The sequence below is a fragment of the Panthera onca genome, chromosome B3 (genome assembly GCF_046562875.1).
Source record: "Panthera onca isolate mPanOnc1 chromosome B3, mPanOnc1 haplotype 2, whole genome shotgun sequence".
Taxonomy (NCBI): Eukaryota; Metazoa; Chordata; class Mammalia; order Carnivora; family Felidae; genus Panthera; species Panthera onca.
Genome location: NC_138344.1, coordinates 6567190 through 6586433, shown reverse-complemented (window position 1 = coordinate 6586433; position 19244 = coordinate 6567190). Strand labels below are relative to the sequence as shown.

The window sequence follows — 19244 nt, the reverse complement described above, 5'->3', positions numbered from 1 at the left end:
GTGAGCTAACCCTGCGGGCAGTGTCTTTCCCGTGGGAAAGGGCAAGGCGCTTGACACGTTGGTCAGGTCTTGTCACACATCTGCTTCACTGATTCATTCATTCATTCATTCATTCATTTCAAAGAGAGAGAGAGTTCTTGTGCTTGCACGAGCAGGGGAGGGGCAGGGGAGATAGACTCTCAAGCAGGCTCCCCCACGCTCAGCACAGAGCCCGACACTGGGCTGGAACCCACAACCCTGGGATCATGACCCGAGCCGAAGTCAAGAGTCAGACACTGAACCGCGAGCCACCCAGGTGCCGCTCACACATCTACTTCTTGACGCCCGCGTGGTGGAGGGCGGGTGCCAGAGTTATAGCAGGCCATATGTGTCATTGCTTTCATTGCAGGGTGTGGACCTTGCCGTATTAGCCAGGTAGCTGTGCTCTGCTCCGGCACTGGCCCTCTCCCCAGTTTCCTCCTTCTGGCAGTTTGTTTGCAGACATTGAAGACTGGGTGGCATCCGTGCCGTTCCCAGAACATGCCTGGATTTTTTTTTTTTTTTTTGTGCCGTACATCCGGAGATGCTCTTCTCTCTGGTTGTACCCCTGTGTTGTTTTTTTTTAATGTTCGTTCATTTTTGAGAGAGCGCGAGCGGAGAAGGGGCAGAGAGAGAGGGGGACAGAGGATCCGAAGCAGGCTCTACACTGACAGCAGAGAGCCTGACATGGGGCTCGAACTTACAAACTGTGAGGTCATGACCTGAGCCAGAGTTGGACGTCAACCCACTGAGCCACCCAGGCGCCCCTCCAATTGTACCCTTGTCTTAAAAACTCCAGGAAACTGGGCACTTGAGTTTCTTGGATTCCGGTAAGCTGAGATGTGCTTTTGGTATTAATTACAGAATAGGTTTTGTAACACCACGTGTAGGACTATCAAATATATTTATTAAAGTGCCTGTCCCTTTAGAAAATTCTAGGCTTTCTATAGAGGAAACACCTGGCTTGTGATTTTTTGTTTGTTCTCAGGTAAGGATTGAAGGGTTTCTCTGCGGTGGAGAAAACTGTTTTGCTTGTGATTTTACTAAGCACTTTACCCGTTCGACCTTGTCCTCCGGTAGGAAGTAGAAGTACCTTTTCAGCAGGGCTCTTCGCTAATGGAAGAGGCCAGCTTCCTTTCTGTATTTGAGTAAGGGCTTGTAAAAGTGCTCAATTCAGTGTGCGTGCTTAACTGTGACTCAGTCTCCTGCTATTTTTAGGTTAGTGATTTTCTTTCGGGAAAGCTGGTGGGTTGGTAGCCATTCCTGACGTTGACATGTGAGGTTCACGTTTTCTCACAGAGGGTAGCTCTCCCCTTACTAGGAACTTGTAGGACATCTTCCGAAACGTAGCCAGTTTGGCGTGTGACCTTATGACTTTGTGGAAGAATACGGTTACATGAAAGTTAATACGTGAGTGAGTTCGCGCAGAGAGGCGATTTCAAGGCCCGAATTTTGGCCACAAGTGAAAACGACGTCAACATAAATGTAGTTAATTATCTGTAAATGCTTCCCCCTTCTCTCTGCCAAATTGTGTGCGACTTCGGACGGGCCCTTCGTTTTGCAGCCCCTGACCTGTAAGAGATACTGTGCTAGATCACCAGGGGGCTTTCTCCCTCCTTGCCGTGTCGTCTCCCTCCCGTCAGCCGCTTCCCGGCATCTTCACACGAGCCGCCGACGGCCACCCGGGCTGATTTGCTGGAGGAAATCTCGTCCAGGTCCTCAGTGCTCAGTATTCAAAAAGAAGCCTCGTGGGGCATCTGTTGAGGACAGGAGCAGCCTGTCGCTGCCAGGGCTGTCCGTCACTTCGGGCTTGAGGCGGTCACCCTGAGGGCTCATCCCCGCAGAACTCTCCCTGCGAGAACACGCAGGCCTGGAACAGCCTACGGATGCTGGGGGGTGGTTCTGTGAGCTGCTGTCACAGGGGCTGACGCGGGACATTGAAACCTCCCTGGGAGCGAGAACGGGGCCCCATGTCAGCCCGGGCTGTCAGAAGCGTGCAGTTCTGGGTAGACCAGGATGTACCTCGGAGCCTTCTGGGGACACCGTCCTGGCCCTGTGACAGTGAGTGACAGTGAGCGGCCGGCCGGCCGGGCTTTCTCCTGGCAGTGTGCTCTGGGCCTGTGTCTCCTGTGGAGTGGCTTCTTCAGATTGTTCATTTAGTTGCTTTTTTTTCTCTAACTGCTCTGACTTTTGTAGCTAAGTGGCAGAGAAAGTGGGGTAGAAACGGGCCCTTTCCGTCCCCGCTTTCTCCTCAAAGTTGTCACGTTGTCGACGTCTAGGGCTGACTGCGTTTTAACCAAGCGGCCACCGACAAGGCTAACGTTGGGGTGACGTGAGGGTTTCGTCGGCGGTGTGCCGTGGCCTTCCACCGGCCTTCCTGACTCTCCTCACGGGGCCTGCGAAGCCTGCCAGAGCCTTCCGGGGCCCGCCTGGGGTTTTATTTCAGGGCGTCGGAGAGGTTTGTCAGCAGGGCCAGGCCAGAATAAGTTTACCCCGCAGGCAGGGGTGTGGGTGAGGGGTCAGCCCTTCCACGGGGAAGGGGGGACCCCCTCAGCAGGAGAGAGAGGGCGCGTGTGTCAGGAGCACGACCGGAACCCCTTTCGGTGCAGAAACGAGGACGCATCTTGGAACTGTGAAGAGCTGAGAACTTGGTGAATGAAGAACACTTAGTATGTAGTGATTCGTTAAGTTCAACATGGTTCCGCATCGGAAGAATCAAGAAGGAGTGTGTCCCGGGGTGAAGTCCGGACTTGTGGGAGGAGGTCCAAGCAGTCAGTCAGCCAGTTACTTCATTTTTAAGGAGGGTTCTGTGTCAGGTGGGAAAGAATATCTTCTAGGGTAATTTCTGTCAGATGAGGGAGCTTTCTAAGGAAAACGGGAGGAGGGCTTAGTAGCGGTGATGGGATAGCTCGTATTTGGGGGCCCTTCGCTGGATGCCGGGAGTGTCTCTGGATCAGCACGTCCAGATCGCGGTTGACCCCCGACGACAAACACCATGACCGGTGGGGCTGGGACTTGACACTGGGCTCTCTCGCTCCAGGGCCCGAACCTACACAAAATCCACGTCTAACCAGCGGGGAATAGAAAGAGAGATATTCCTTAGGAGTTTGGCTTGGTTTTCCTTAAGAGGTATTTACCGTGAGACCCACAGAAGGACTGGAGCCTATCGGTCAGGTCCCCTCAGGTTGGAGGAGACACCCCCTCCCCACATGTCCCCGTCTCTGGCCTCCTTAGGTCGCTGATACTAGGAGAGGAGAGGGTGGTCTGACAGCTGAACCGCAGAGGCCAAGAAGCCAATACTGTGTGTGCACAGAATACGATTCGAATTGTGTTAATGAGTAGCCTGTGAGCGTTCATGTCCGCTCGCTGACTTGGGCCAGAGAAAGGGGCACACGAAATAGTACAAGGGAGCTTGTGTGGGTCACCAGGAACCTTTCAGAAGGACGTGACAGAGGGTGTCTCTGGCCTCTAAGGACAGAAGCGGGGAGCTATGGAGTCGGGAGAGGTCATTTGGGCACATTCTCTCACAGTGCTGAGAAAGTCTGAAATCAGGGTGGCTTCCTTCCCGAGGGCTCTGAGGGAGTGTCTGTTTCGTGCGCTGCTCCTAATTTCTCTTGGTTGCTGGCAACCCCTGGCGTTCCTGTTCTCCGTGGTGCACCGCTCCAGTCTCTCCTTCCACCTTTCAGGTTATTTTTTTTTTTTAAGTTTATTTGAGAGAGAGAGAGAGCACGAGTAGGGGAGGGTCAGAGGGAGAGGGAGAGAGAGAATCCCAGGCAGGCTCCATGCTGTCCGCGTAGAGCCCGACGCAGGGCTCCAGCTCACAAACTGTGAGATCATGACCCGAGAGGCAACCAAGAGTCGGCCACTTAACTGACTGAGCTTCCAGGCGCCCCTCCGTTTCCATCCACCTTTAAAAGGTCTTCTCTGCGTGTCTGTATCTCTGTGTGCAAACTTCCTGCTCCTTACAAGGACCCCAGACGTGGAGTTAGGGCCAACTCCAATCAGTGTGACCCCCTATCTAAATGACATCTGCCAAGAACTGATATCCAAAGGAGGTCACATTCACAGGTCCCAGACGGTCGGGAATTTGGGGGGGGGGGGGGGGTGGCTACGCTACGTATCCCGCCACACCGTGTAATGAGTTTTCTGTGTTTGAAGTTTCCGCTCATTTTTTTCTTTCCTTCCTTTGTGTTATCAGTGAACATTAATATGTCAAGGCTGAAATCGTCATTCACCCACGCAGGTGGAGGGACTGTGACAGAACTACGGGCATAAGTGGCACAGCTACAAATGTTGAACTTATTTGGAGGAAGAACAAAGGCCATGAGGGCTGTTGCTCTTGCGAGTCTTGTTAATGATGCACCGAGTCAGCCGGCAACAGGGGCTGTCTCTTGTTACAGAGCACGGAGAGTTTTTCCTGTGCTTATTAGCCACGGACTGCAATTCTATCCCTAGAATCTCAGAAATTTTGAGCTGTAGGAGACCTTTGGCATCATCTGCTTCTAACCTAATCCTCTCATTTTACAGAGGAGGCCTTTGGGGCCCAGAAAGGTTAAGTGACTTATTCAAGGTCACTAGATAGGACGAGCAGGGCAGGCACTAGGACCCAGGTCTCAGAACCCCAAGACTGGAGCTTCTCCCAGCCCCATAGCCGTGGCCCGTCTCACTGCCTCTGTGTGTCCATCTCAAAATAACGGCCTTGGCCTTGGGAGAGCAGTGGTGGAACTACTACTAGGCAAGCATGTCATAGAGACTGAGGCACCCCTGAAAGTTCCTTTGCTCGTGGGCATTTTGCAGCACCTTGCACCTGGGGTTTCCTTCTTAACGGAGAGACTACACGCTCGGTTTTAACTATCAGTTACAGCATTTTATGAGTAAATCCACTCAAAACGACTGGTGGGGGCGGGAGAGGTGTGCGGCTCTCTGGCTGAGGACCGACCCATCAGGTCTGCGGTAAGCCCAGCCCTTCTTTTCTCGGAGATTGGAGGTGGGGTGGGGGCGGGGAGATGCTTCCTTTCCCTCTGGCACAATACCCGGCCCCCGCCCCCACCCCCACCCCTCCACCTTCTGTGTGGCTTCTTTTCCCCACCTGGGCTGCCTGATGTTCATATTAACCAGATTTCGCCTGCCCAGAAAAGGGAGGAAGGGGCACACGAAACAGTACAACCGCAGCGTAGTTTGCTATGCCTGGAACAAGTTCAGAATATTAATCCTTTGTGGCAGATTGAATTGGAAAGCGAGAGCGCCATGAAATGAAATGCAGCAAGGTAAATTAAAACGAATGTCAGGAGTTTTGTTCTGAAATTGCCAGTTAATTAATGCCTGGTTTCATGCACACACACATATTCATACGTATTTAATATACGTGTTAAATATGTATTTTCATATACATATTTAATACACCTATACGGCGCGCACACACGTCCTCTCTCACACTCACACATACGTCTTCTTAAATTCTGTTAGAACCACTCTACAACCCAGCAATTGCACTAGATCTAGCTGCTCCATAAGTCCTTCCCTGGTTAATTTTTTCCTAGGCGAATTTATTCTCGTCCCCAAGTTCCTAAAGTATAGATAGCCTTAAGATAAACTTCTTTTCAAACTCTTGTTGCACAACAGTGCAGTGGGAACGCAAACTGGTGCAGCCACTGTGGAAAACAGTGTGGAGGTTCCGCAGAAAGTCAAAACGAGAGCGACCGGGGCACCTGGGTGGCCCAGTCGATTAAGCACCCGACTCTTGGTTTCGGCTCAGGCCACGATCTTGCGGTTCATGAGTTTGAGCCTCACGGTGCTTGGGATTCTCTCTCTCCCTCTCTCTGCTCCTCCCCTGCTCGTGCTCTGTCTCTCCCTCAAAATAAATAAATAAACATTAAAAAAAGTTTTTAAAATAGAACTACCTTAACAATCTGGTAATTGCACTGGTGGGTATTTATCCCCCAAAGTACAAAAACACTAATTCAAAGGGATAGATGCACCCCTGTGTTTATAGTAGCATGCTAAGCAAGATAAGTCAGAGAAAGACAAATACCAGGGGCGCCTGGGTGGCTCAGTCGGTTAAGCGTCCGACTCTTGATTTCAGCTCAGGTCATGATCTCAGGGTTCGTGAGATTGAGCCTCGAGTCAGGCTCTGCACTGATGGCCTGGAGCCTGCTTGAGATTCTTTCCCTCCCCCTCTCTCCCCACCAACCCCCCATTCAAGCTCGCTCTTTCTCTCTCTCAAAATAAATAAACTTAGAAAAAAAAAAGCAAAGGGGGAGAAAAAAAGAGACAAACCAAGAAACAGACTCTTAACTCTAGAGAACATGCTGTTGGTCACCAGAAGGAAGGTGGGGGGATGAGGGAAATGGGTTGAGGTCTAAGGAGTACATTGGGTGATGTACCAAAGTGTTGAATCACTGTTTTGTGCACCTGAACCTAATGTAAACACTGTATGTTAACTATACTGGAATTAAAATTTTAAAAAAAGATAAGCCTCTTTTCTCCCCAGTTAAAATGAGAGTTCTACTTCATCGTGGTCCTACGCAATGCTTAGTACAGTGGTCGGGTCCTTGAGCCACTGAAGTTCAAGAGAGGTGGCCCTGGGGACACCCTGCTCCTTGGGACTTCAAGTCCAAGGCTTGGATCAAGGGTGCATATCTGGACAGTAATAATTAAAATCCTTCATAGGGTTGCCTTCACTGAATTGAATTCAGTTTAAAACCTTGGCATTTTTTGAGGGTTGCAGAAATTAATTCTCTGCTGCATTTGCTATTAAAAAAAGTTGTAGGAGGACATTGCCTATCACATCACTCAAGGTCCCCTTATATAAAGTCCCGCAGAGGCTCTTTTTAAATAACTCTGGTGCCAGAAAAACCCTGCTTCCCCTTCATATCTGTCATGCTTTCTGGGATTAGAGCACAGTACATGTTCTGTTTCTTTCGATTTTGGAGAACCATAGGTTTGACTGGGTTTCCGTTTTTCCTTTCGCACTCAGAAAGCTCAGGTCCATTTCTAGGCTTGTTCCTGTACATAATCGTGTACATTGAAGAGGTATTTTTCTTGTCTAGATGGTCTTAATTTCTTCCTAAGATTTTATTAGTTGCTATTTTAAAGCTTTTTTCCCCTAATAAAAATATTTATTATTATTATGAATTTTGGAAAAGAGAAGAAAAAGTGTCTGTACTCTAATAACCCAGTGATTGTAGCATCTGGAAAGATTTGAGCATATAATATTTCCTTCTGGGGGCGCCTGGGTGGCTCATTTGGTTAAGCGTCTGACTCGGTTCAGGTCATGATCTCGCATTTTGTGAGTTCGAGCCTCTGTGCTGACAGCTCGGAGCCTGGAGCCTGCTTCAGATTTTGTGTCTCCCTCTATCTCTACCTCTTCTCTGCTCAAACCCTTTCTCTCTCTCCCTCTCTCTCTCTCTCTCTCTCTCTCAAAAATAAACATTAAAAAAAAGAGTATTTCATTCTGTAGCATTGGAAATTGCAGACCAGAGATTCTAGAAGTAACAATGGCTTAAACATGCAAGGGATTATTCTCTCACATAAAAGAAACCTGGAGGTAGGCAGTACAGGTCTGATACAATGGCTCCATGAAATCATCAGGGACCCCAGGCTTCTGTCTTTCTACTCTGCTGTCATCTTAATGTGGCTTCTAGAATGACCTCAAGGTCACTTCATGGCCCAAGATGGCTGCTGGGGGTGCAGCCATGTTGCCTACATTCCAGGGATGCCGGAAGGGAGAAGGATGGAAAAGGAGTTAACTCCCTGCCTTTTAGGGAGTCTTCGGAGAAATCAGACCAGCGCCTTCAGAATTGGCTAGAATTTAGTCATGTTGATTCACCAACCTGCAAGGGCAGCTGTAGTTTTTTCCCAGGAGGCAGGACCATTTTACAGGTCTCTGTTACAAGGAAGAGGGGGAGACTTCCTTCTGGGAAGCAGTGAGCCGTCTGCTACATTTCTGGATCGTTCTCCATGCATATCTGTTCAGTGTTTTCTTGAATCCGTCTCAGATCGTTTGTGGAAAAAGTCAAGGCTTAGGTAAACATCAGTGTGAATAACAACAAAACACACTACACCGTAAGTGCCACTCCGCCCTTCCATAGTTTTTCTGTGAGTTTATTATTTATATGTATGCTGATGGTGTATGTTTTGAATATTCAGTCAATACAGAGTTATCCAGGGCCAGAGGGATGTTATGCAGGTTTCTCCACGGGTAGCGTATTCTGATGCCCATAGGAACCACTCAGACATCCTGAATGATTAAGCAGGCGGCGGGGGGCGGGGGGTGGGGGGTCAGTGTTGCGGACCATGATGGAGAGGCCCCGTCTGGAGGGGGCGGCCCCCTCTCAGCTCCATCCATTGTTGCCAAGTGAGAACACAAGCTCAGCGTTGCCAAATCTTCTAATTTTTTTTTTCTTTTTTTACTGTTTATTTCTGAGAGAGAGAGAGAGAGAGAGAATGTGCACACGCAAGGGAGCCGGAGAGGGGCAGAGAGACAGGGGGACAGAGGACCTGAAGCAGGCTCTGTGCTGACAGCAGAGAGCACGACACAGGGCTCGAACTCATGAACTGTGAGATCATGACCTGAGCTGAAGTCAGACGTTTGACCAACTGAGCCATCCAGGCACCGTGATTTTTTTTTTTTTTCCCAAGAGACACCAGAAATTCAGATTTTTTTTACCTGAAATCTCCTGCTGTTTATATGTTGGCAGTCAATAAACTCATTTTTTTAAATGCCAGCCACAGGCAGCGTCATCCGATGGGCTTCTGCTAGAGGATCTTTGGTCCGTCCCGTCCCGTTTTCCAGTTGGCAGCCGAGCCCGGGAAAGGTCAGGCGCGCTGTGATGTGGCTGAGGACTTTGCTCTTTGGTCCCCACCTCAACAAAGCCTGGCCCTCCGTGGCTAATTTGTCTCAGAATACGAAGAAATAATAAAAATCTGAGGTTGAGCAAGGCGACTCTGAAGGTTAATTGGGTCCCCCCTTCAACCGGCTTTCTTTTCCGGTTGAAGTCATTTCAGCGTGGTGGAATCGGAGAACACTGGGCTGGGTTCCCAGCTCTGCTGTCTGTCTCACCGCTGTGTGACTTTGGGCAAGCCGCTGGTGTCTCAGACCTCTGCGTTTTCGGCCTTGTCCTTTTTCTTTCTTGCCTGCTTCTCTCTCTCTGTCTTTTCTTCCTTTCAGATAGTACAGCGTGGTGGTTAGAAGGAGGGCCTCTGGAGCCAGATACGAATCCTGGTTTCTCTACCTAATCGCTGGGTGGCCTTGGACAAGTTGCTCAAATTTTCTATGCCTCAGTTTCCTCATCTGCGAAATGGGGATAATAATAGTACCTCCTCCACAGTGTGCAGCAAGGATGCAACGCGTTGGTGTGCACGGAATGTCCCAGGGACAGAGCCTGGCACGTAGATCGCGCTATGTAAACACTGGCTGGCCCCTCCACCCCCACCCCTTTCTCTTTCCTGTTTCCCCTGCTGCTTTGGAAGCCATGCATTTTCAGAGCACTGGGCCTGGCTCTGGGTCCCCACTCACAGGGAGCACGTTTAGCTCTTGGCGCCCTTCCACGGCCAGCCCCCGGCCCCCAGCCCCGATGCAGACCTGGCAGGCAATGTGGCTTTCCCACCACAGGCTTCCAGTGCTGTGCTGTTCCTGGTACGGGGTTTCTGAGCCCGTCCACGCCCTTAGCCTTGTCACATTTTTTTTCTGTTGTTGCTGTATGTTTGGGAGAGAAGGAACGAGTCAATTGACTGCTGTCTTGACCTAAGGCCTTGCTGAGTTATTGCCTCGGTCACCCAGGTGATACCCGTCAGGTGCTTCTGAAGATGATGTTTGGAGATAAAGCGTGAGAGCCTTGTGGGTTTGCCTTAGCCGGAGTTCTGAACGCAGCAGGTAACTTGTCCTGGAGACCAGAGAGAGCCCACCAGCGTGTGGCGCCACCAAGATTTTCCCCGGCAGGTTTGTGCCAACAGCCAAGTGGCCGAGAGTGTGGCACCCGTGTTAATGAAAGAAATTGCCTTTTTCCGTAAAGACTCGAAAGGAAGAGAAACTTCGCCTGTGCTTTCATTTTAATTAAATTGCCTCTTTCTCATCCTTTAGAACCTGACCATCTCATCTTTTCAGCTTTTAGGTTAATTTGAATAAGAGATCTGACCTGAGCGGCCCCGCTGGACAACTCTTCAAGGACAGTTAATATTCTCAGTAGAGAGGAACAAGGGGCATAGAGGTATGTATGGCCCAGACTTTTATTTTTGCTTCTCCTCCCTTTATGTGAGTAAGCAGTGAGAGGAAGTGGGGAGGGAGGGACTTATTTTCTTAATTCAATAAAATTTCAGTTCTTGACCCACAAGGAAACTGGTAAAGCCACCTGCTGCATTTGTCTGTTCTCTTCTCAACAAAGGGGACAAGAAAGAGCCATGTTACCAGCATTGTGTCAGAGAGACTTTGGAACTCCTGCTGGATCTTGTTTTGGGCCCTTTGCTCGCTAGACATAAAAACCTGTATTAGTGAACAGAAGCATCTTGGAAATTTGTCTCCTGCCGGCTCGACTGGCTTAGGTGGCAGGGTTGTGGTGAATTGAGGGACCAGCGCTGTGGAACGCTTTGTGGTGCTGTGTATGTTTTGAGGCCGCAAACCCCATGGAGAACCTGATTAAATCTGCAGATCCTCACCACAGAAAGCTACGTACACACAAACCTTCACATAGAATTTTAGGGTGTTCCTGGACCGTAGAGTACGGTAGGGGACCCACAGACCCCAAGTTAAGAATCCTGTCTTAGGGGTTTATAAGTAGACTTTAGGAGACATGGTCCCAGGAGTGAGGTGACACGGGTCCGGAAGTTAGGTTTTAAGGCAACTGTCTGATCATAAAGGTTCAAAGGTTAATACAGCTGAAAGTATATTTTGAGATCTAGCCTTGATTCAACATTGTGTTGGATAAATTTTTTTTTAAGTTTTTTTAGGTTTTTATTTATGTATTTTGAGAGAGACAGAGAATGAGCGAGCGGAGGAGGGACAGAGAGAGAAGGAGGGAGAGAATCCCAAGCAGGGAACCGTGAGATCACGACCTGACCCGAAATCAAGAATTGGCCACTAAACCAACTGAGCCACCCAGGCGCCCCACGTTGGATGTTTGAAAATTATTTTCTTGCCTTGACGGTGGAAGGCTAGTTGAGCCATGGTCCTTGATGGCCTTTCTTACTGAGTTGGAACCCCTGCCAGAAATCATCGGCAGTATGTTCGGGTCCTGCATTTGCCAGAGTCACCTTGACCTTTGAAAAGGGTTTCTGGGGTAAAGAAGAAAAGGGGGTCTCTAGGGAGTTCATCCGGTTATGGCCCCCACGCATTTTCGGGAGATTGTTGTGTCTTGCCCCTTCTGCCTGTACTGTTGGCCACCGGAGTTCTCTGCTGACTGTTTTTAGCAGAGGCTAGTAGACGCCATTCCAGGGAAGCTGTTGCCATAGCTACCTTGGCTGTGAGTTACCATTTTCTCCTTTTTGTTAGCTTGTGGCTTCCCTGATTTTTAAGGTAACAGCTAATGTGCTGTTTTTCTTCCAAGCAGCAAGGCAAAGACTGGATTTTTGTTGCTGTTGCCCTTGTTGTTGTTGATGTTTGGTTTTCTGTGTTTGGAAGGTGTGTGTGTGTGTGTGTGTGTGTGTGTGTGTGTGTGTGTGTTGTATGTAAGGTAAAGCTACCACAAAAGATAAACTATTAGGAGAGCTTGGGGGAAAAGCCAAATCTGCATACACATTTTCCACACTCCCGAATTTTGGTTTTGGTCTGGCGGTCCACTTTTACCCTGATTTGGGGACGAATGGTTGTAGTCAGGTACCCTTGGGGGGGGAAAAAATTGGCCAAGTTGCATCTCACACTACCTGAAACCCCCAGGGTCAAAGATCGCTGCCACCTGGGCCGAGTCTGAACTTGACCCCAGCACCGGGGCTGCCCCCCCGAGGAGCAGATGGCTGAGTCACGCCCAGGTCGCTTTCTCCCCTCCTGCTCTGAAAATAGGGGGTGGGACCCGAGGACGCGATAGTCACATGTGTAGGCAGTAGCATCCGTCCCGGTCTCTGTTCCAGGCTGTCACCATGTCACTTCGCACACACCTGGTGCGGAGCGATTCACGGCCGCCGGTCCACAGAAACCAGCGTGCCGCCCCAGTCTCTGGCTGGACTTTCCCCTGCTCCCCAAAGGATGTTCTTGTCAGTATTTTCTAAGTTGCTTATCTTCAAAGTGCTCGTTAGATTAAAAACAACCAAAAACCCTACCCAGTTTATCAGTGCTCGGGACTGTGTGTGATTTGGGTTGTCGCCAGTCCCGGTGATGGCTCGAAGGCCCCGATGGCAGTTGGCCCGGGGACGCTATGGACATCTCCTCGCTGGCTTTGCCTCTTAGTGTGGTGGCTGCTCCCCTCCTCCCTGTGCTTCTGACCCTAGACGTGTGCTTCTCCCCAGATCAAGATGAATGCCATGCTGGAGACCCCCGAGCTCCCGGCCGTGTTTGACGGGGTGAAGCTGGCCGCAGTGGCTGCCGTGTTATATGTGATCGTCCGGTGTTTGAATCTGAAGAGCCCCACGGCCCCGCCTGACCTCTACTTCCAGGACTCGGGGCTCTCGCGCTTTCTGCTCAAGTCCTGTCCTCTTCTGACCAAAGAGTGAGTAGACCTCGCGCCCACTGTATGCCCCTCTGCTAATCTGTTTGGCTGGTGCAGTGTTCAGAGAATCTTGTCACATTCTGTCCTCAAGGCATCCATGTAGGATAGGGTCATTGGTGTCAAAACCGCCACAGTCTCAGTACACATCTGGTGTTTGAATCCTGGAGGGTAGGAGACAGGGTCGGATCTTTGTTGCCTAGAAGCTTCCCTCCCTCACTGCGGTGTCAGCGTCCGTGACGAGGGCCTTGCGGAAAGCAGTTGTCACGTTTAGGTCGTATTCTAGCCCTTTACCAAGTGTGCTGTTGTCCGTCCTCAGACGGAGGAACTGTCCTTACCGAAAATAATTACTGAGCAAAAAAGCACAGACTTCCTAGCTGGGTACTCTCCACCTCCGTCGTTGAAAAGTACTGAATAGTAGCCAAGACAATACTTGCGTTGTGAGGGAGCCAGGTCTCCCTGCCCGAGGCCCGGGCCTGTAGATGGGAGGTGCCAAGGGTGAACGCTGCTTCTGACAGAGGAACCCTGATGGCGAAGAAGCGGCAGTCTGCGTTCCGTCACACCTGTCTTCAAGAGGCGCGTGGTGTCATTTTTCCCTGGTGACGTCTTCCGAACAGCTCTGTCTTCCTTTAGGGCTCGGGCCACACGTGGGGCACGAAGCGTCCCTTGCTCTGCTGGGTGTGAATCCCTTCCCGCTTTCTCCTTCTTGCTGCTTCACCACCTGTGCCTCTTGTCGCCGATTCCACTCTGCCGGGTGCACCTTATCCGATGGAAGCTGCCGGCAGAGCCGTCTTCCTGAACCGCGTCCCGTCGGCGCGGAAACTCGAGTTTCTGATACTCAGTGGATGGTGGTAGAAGCTTTCCCTCTCTCCCGACAGCACCTTTCACCCCCTCTAGGGGGTCGGTGACATCGGGCAAACGATCCTCTTCTAAGAGTGGACAGATGGGCCACAGACCCATCTGAGAGTTTGGGCCCTTGCTTTGTCTTGTGTGATTATCTAGTTGATTTTTACTTGCTCTTAGCCAAGGGCGACGAGCTGCCATTGTGGACTTTGTGTGTTTGGGGTGTTCGCGTGGAGTTTTCTTTGTTGCAACAGTGACGCTAGGCCCCAAAAGTTAAGTTGAGAGTGACTCAGAACTCAGTCGTGTCGCCTAATACTTGTGGAGTGTCACATACGGTACAGATGTCATCATGTCGAATTTGGAACCGCTAAGGGGCCTTCACATCACCACAGGGGGACGGGACAAGTGGGCAGTAGGAAAGTCGTTTGTATTCAGCAGCGTTTGCGGTGAGAAAGCTCTCCTCCCTGGGGGCTGTGCACAGAATCTGTGTGCTTTCCAAATCGGCCGGCATTTTTCTTCGCCACTTAATTTATTATTTTTTTTAATGTTTATTCTTTTTTTTTTTTTTTTTTTTTTTGAGAGAGAGAGAGAGCATGAGCAGGGGAGGGGCAGACAGAGAGAGAGAGAGAGAGAGAGAGAGAGAGAGGATCCGAAGCAGGCTCTGCACTGACAGCAGCGAGCCCGACATGGGCCTCCAACTCACAAACCATGAGATTGTAACCTGAGCTAAAGTCAGACGCTTAACCAACTGGGCCACCCAGGCGCCCCTTCACTACTTAGAGAATTCACTAGTCTGGACTGGCCAATACGATTGGCACCTATTTTCATATTGAGCGGGACCCAGCTAGACCAAGTTCCTCGCCATCTTATTTTTAGAGAAAAAAAATGAAGGTATTAAGTAACTAGGTAAGCTAATGTATAGATTAGATGAGTGCAAATTTCTACCCAGCGTTGGTTCCTGAGTAACTAGAGGAGGCCACAGAAAAGCTGCTGTTTTCCAGGCTCTGGAAAAACATCACATATGGTTTGATTCCATAATAATTGTTCCAAGCTTAAAAAAAAAATGTTGATTATAGCAGATTTGTACCTCTTTCCGTGTTTTCCTTTAAAAAATAACCTAGAAACATTAAACCCAACAGTTCTCTTTGTTCTTTTTCCTCTCTGGCATGCTCTCTCCCTCAGCCTGAGGTGTGGCACCATATGACGTCCCGTTGAGATGGCCCCACCCACTCTCCTGGTGTGGAAGTGGATCCCTGGCCACAGACCTCCATGGACCCCCACTGCCACACCACCCCTGTCATTAAGCAGCCACATGCTCCCTCCTGGTGAAACCCAAATTAGGGAGTGGTGGAGATCAGCCTCAGTTACTTACCCACAGTTTGAAGGCTGTTCCCCAAAGACTGTTTCCTTCCGAGACCTGTCCCTTTGAGAATGGGACCAGCCTTCTCCGAACATGTAGGAACATTACTTAAACAGTTAAATTCTAAACATCCGAGCTCTCTGACTTGAACATGACAAATGATCAAAGAACAAAAGGATTCACTTTTTCCCCTCCATCTTGTAACCTTTTTTTTTTAATGTCTATTTATTTTGAGAGAGAGAGAGTGAACAGGGGAGGGGCAGAGAGAGAGGGAAACAGAGGATCTAAAGCGGGTTCTGTGCCGACAGCAGGAGGCCAGTGTGGGGCTTGAACTCATAACCCGTGAGATGGTGACCTGAGCCAAAGTCGGACGCGCAACTGATTGAGCCACCCAGGCGCCCTAACTAACCTCTTATTTTTTACTTAGGTTCTAATCTTAGAAATAACTACATCCTGCTCTCATGTAGCTTATCACTAGAGTGTTTTCACGTTACCCTGTTTTGTCTATGTTACCGCATTTTAAATTTGCTGAGTCTCTTGTAGACATTGTTCATTTACTCTTAATGACTTTAAGGTTGGACTCGTTTTTCCTCTCATTTTGAGGATGAGGAAACTTCCCAGTAGCAGAGACGGTAACTGAATCCAGCCTTGGTTCCCCTCTTACCCATGGAGAGATGGACAGACTCTTCTCAAGGTGCAGAGAAGTGAGCAGAGAGCACTAAGGGGCTGGCCCGAGATGAGAGCCTTCGGCAGGACTGGCCCCAGAGCGGCCTTCCGATTCCCACGTGACCCTCTTTCTATTTTAATCGCTCTGTCGGGAGCCACTGTCCTTGATGTTCTTCCTCTGTGTCACATTTCTGTAACAGCCTCCCATGTATTTGAAGCTGAGGACAGGAAGCATGTCTGTTATGGGTGAAAGTGCTTCTCCTGAGACTTTGAAGATTTTTTTTCCTAGCGGAAGCCCGTCTGCAGCCTTCACAAACAATGGTCTGGGCTAGAAAGTTCAGTTAACTGATTTCCCGCAAACTAATGGTGTTACTCGGTTAACCTGACTGAAGGCAGCCGGTTATTATGACTTAGGTGTGGAATCAGATCTTATCCCCCTGCTGTTCTGCTATAGGAAAAAAAAAAAAAAAAGCTGATGAAAGGTGAAGATTGAAAACATGTTATGAGAATAAATTTTTTTTCTCTGTTTCAACAATAGTTTTTGAATCTGTTTTAAGATAATCTATCCAAAGATACATTAGAAACGCATCTTTTAATGTCTGGAGGAAAACACGGCATGATGTGTTTCTTGATCCCTTAGCAACAGATCAATATTTACCTAGTGATTCACTTTTTTTTTGTTCTCAGGAAATGTCTGCTTTCAGTGAAACCCGGCAGACTAAAGCTCAGTTCAGAATTGGGGGAAAATCTAGATGATGCTACAAATCTCCACTTTTTTCTGAATTAAAAGTTTAATGCATATGCATTTTCTGAAACTGAAAAGTAAAGTAAACCACATGAAAATCATCTATCAGTCTCCTACTCAAAGTTCCATCCCGTTACTCCTTGGGTGATCATCCCTGTGGGTTTTTTTTCTTCTGCAGAGACTTTCCCCTGCAAAATCAGGGGTCTGTCTGTATAGCATTGGGTGGCCTGCTTTAATACGGAGTATGCCATGGACACTTGCCCATGCTGCTATGTATTTTCTAACACTTGATTTTTAACAGCTGGAGAATCCTGTCAACCATTCAGATTTCTAGTGGCTGTTGGCCGCAGTGGTACAGAGTAAAAACTGTGAATTGAAATTTGGCCTGGGATGGAAACCTCGGTCTTCTACTTCTACACGAGCTGCGGAAACCAGGACCAAGTGACAGCCTTCCTGGCCCTTGGCTTCCTTCTGTGTGAAATGAAACAGGCAGCGCTCCCATGGTGCCCTTTGGCACGAGCAACCTGCGTCTAGTACCACTGTTGTCAACCACGCATCAGAGAAGTCCTCTTAGATGAAGGACCCTGGGGGTGGGGGGTCCTGGCTCTAGAGTAAGGACGAGAACGCAAAGAGAAGGTCTTCTTGTGTATCTGCCTTCTCCTACCTATTTCCATCCCCCATGTTCTAGGATGGGCTGGCAGTAGCCCCCTAGGGCTTTGGGATTTTTAAGCACTTTTTAAGGACTTTTTTTTCCCCCGGTGTTTTTTGTGCATATGTGTTTATTATGTAACATAATTGATTGACGCATACAAACTGTTTGGCCACTTGAAAGTTTCAATTAGAAACATCTCTCATATAAAAAATTCCATTGATAAATGTAATGCCATTTCATCGTGTGAAGCATCATAACATATTTAACCAGTTTCCTATTTTATTGGGCATTTCTCTTTCCTTTTTTACATCCTTGTAATTATAACCATTGCGATGGTGGATGCATATAGAGATCTGATTGCTTCCTAGGGTAAATTCTTGTTAATATATTTGCTGTATAAAAAGAAATACTCAGTTTAAGGAATTTTACATATTTTGCCAAACTGTTTTCCAGAGGAATTTTTACAGTTTATTTAGTTTATTTATTTTGAGAGCAAGAGAGAGAGAGTGTGTGTACATAAGCAGGGGAGGGCCAGAGAGAGAGGGAGAGAGACAGAGTCCCAAGCAGGCTTCACACTGTCAATGTACAACTTGATGCCGGGCTCTGTCCCATGAACCGAGAGATCATGACCTGAGCCAAAATCAAGAGTTGGACGCTTAACCGACTGAGCCACCCAGATACCCTGGAATTTTTACAGGTTATAATCTCAGGAATGTAGTAGGTTTCCCTTTTCTTCGTATTTTTGTCTCTGTTTCCTCATCTGCAAAACAGGAATTCTAGGCTTGTTGGGAACATAGGTTGCAATAGCATGTGAAAATGGTTTCTGTGCAGAATGAGAAGCTTGAAGTTCCACGGTCTTGGTGGAGTTTTTTCCCAATAACCTGCCGTTCTCTGTCTTACTGTGGCTTCCTTCAGCCTCTCCTGTAGTTGCTGATTCTCTCTCTTTCTCTCCCCCACTCTCATTGACTTCGGTGCTAGCCAGTCACTTTACACTCAGTACAAATATGAGAGAGAGTCTGGAAAGGTGCTGTTGTGACCCACTCAGCAAGTCGCCTATACAATGCATCTCCTACTTACCTACTTTATCCTTAAAGTAGTTGGAAATAACGTATCTCCCTCCCAGATTTTCCAGCCTGCTCTGCGTAGAGCCCAGAAAAACCCAACAGGTTATGTAATCTAAAGAGGGGGATGGGTCATTCCCTCTCTTTATGCGCTCTAAGTACAAAGGGTATTTTGAGCTATCATTTACATATAGTAAAATGCACAAACCTTAAGTATACAGGTCAGGACCTTTTACATCTGTATTCACCCGTGTAACTACCACTCCCTTGGGCTTTTCCCAGAGTGTCCTGAGTCACCTCCTTGCCTCTGACCCACCCATGTGTCACAGTACCACCCGAATTGGCTTCCTGGAGCAGGCCGGCACCCCACACACCAGTGTGGCCCCAACCTACCTGTCCGGCCTCACCACCTGTGGCGTTCTCCTGCGACCCACTGAGTGCCTGCCTCCTGAGCTCTTACCCCGGGCCGTCCCCAGGTCCCCCCTCCTTTCTCCCTCCACCAGAGCGCCTCTCTCCTGGCATCTATCCTGAGAAATTCTCCTGATGTCTCCCCACCCCTCTTCAGTCAGAACGAGCCCCCCCTCTTCCCACCTGCGTGTTTCCCCAGCGTGGGGTTCCTGTGTCCATTCAACACACTCCACCTTGTTTTCTGGGAAATCGTTTCGATCTCTTTTCTTCATCTGCAAGGTACGGGTGTCCCAAATGCAGAGCCACACTCGTGAGGAGACAGGACAGGATCCCTAGTGCGCGCAGGTCTTAAATATAATGCTCTTTGGTCTTTCGTTTCCCACTGATGGGTGTGGGTGAGGGATGTTGCGCTCCAGAGAATCAGTGTGCCTTTAACTCTGACAGAATTGTAGTTTTGGGGACGTCACTTACGCTGTTTCTGAAAGAAGACACCTTGGGGTTTTTTTCGGTCTTAAATTAAAGCGGGGCAACCCCAGATATATGCATAAAAGCAGTTTGCAGCCTCCACCCTCCCCTCGGGCCCCGCCGAAGTTTCCATCACCAGGCCCTGGTTGGGAAGTGAAGCTACGAAGCAGGTGCCCCATCCCTGGAAGCCTGCTGTTGAAATTTCTATATTCCCTGTGGGAGGCCAGGCTTCTGCTTTTTCACTCATGAGCAGGCCTGTCGGTGTGGGTCGCGGTGTAGCTCAGGATGAAGGCATTTGGGAGCTGGGCGGAGTGCTTAGCTAATAGACAAGCCTAGAAACAGATCGTTGAGGTGCTTTTACTGGGCACAAGAGACGTGTAGGAACCCGCAGGGT

The 19244-nt window shown here is 49.1% G+C and overlaps 1 protein-coding gene across 2 annotated transcripts in view; it reads left to right on the top strand.

The window, feature by feature from the left end:
• ABHD2 (abhydrolase domain containing 2, acylglycerol lipase) overlaps nt 1-19244 on the top strand; it is a 105238-nt gene that overhangs the window by 13718 nt on the left and 72276 nt on the right. For both annotated transcript variants that reach the window (XM_060617683.3, XM_081795836.1), the window contains exons 2-3: nt 10124-10226; nt 12454-12653. In XM_060617683.3, the coding sequence (XP_060473666.1) occupies nt 12460-12653 (194 nt within the window). In that variant the 5' untranslated portion in view covers nt 10124-10226; nt 12454-12459. The remainder of the gene's footprint in view (nt 1-10123; nt 10227-12453; nt 12654-19244) is intronic.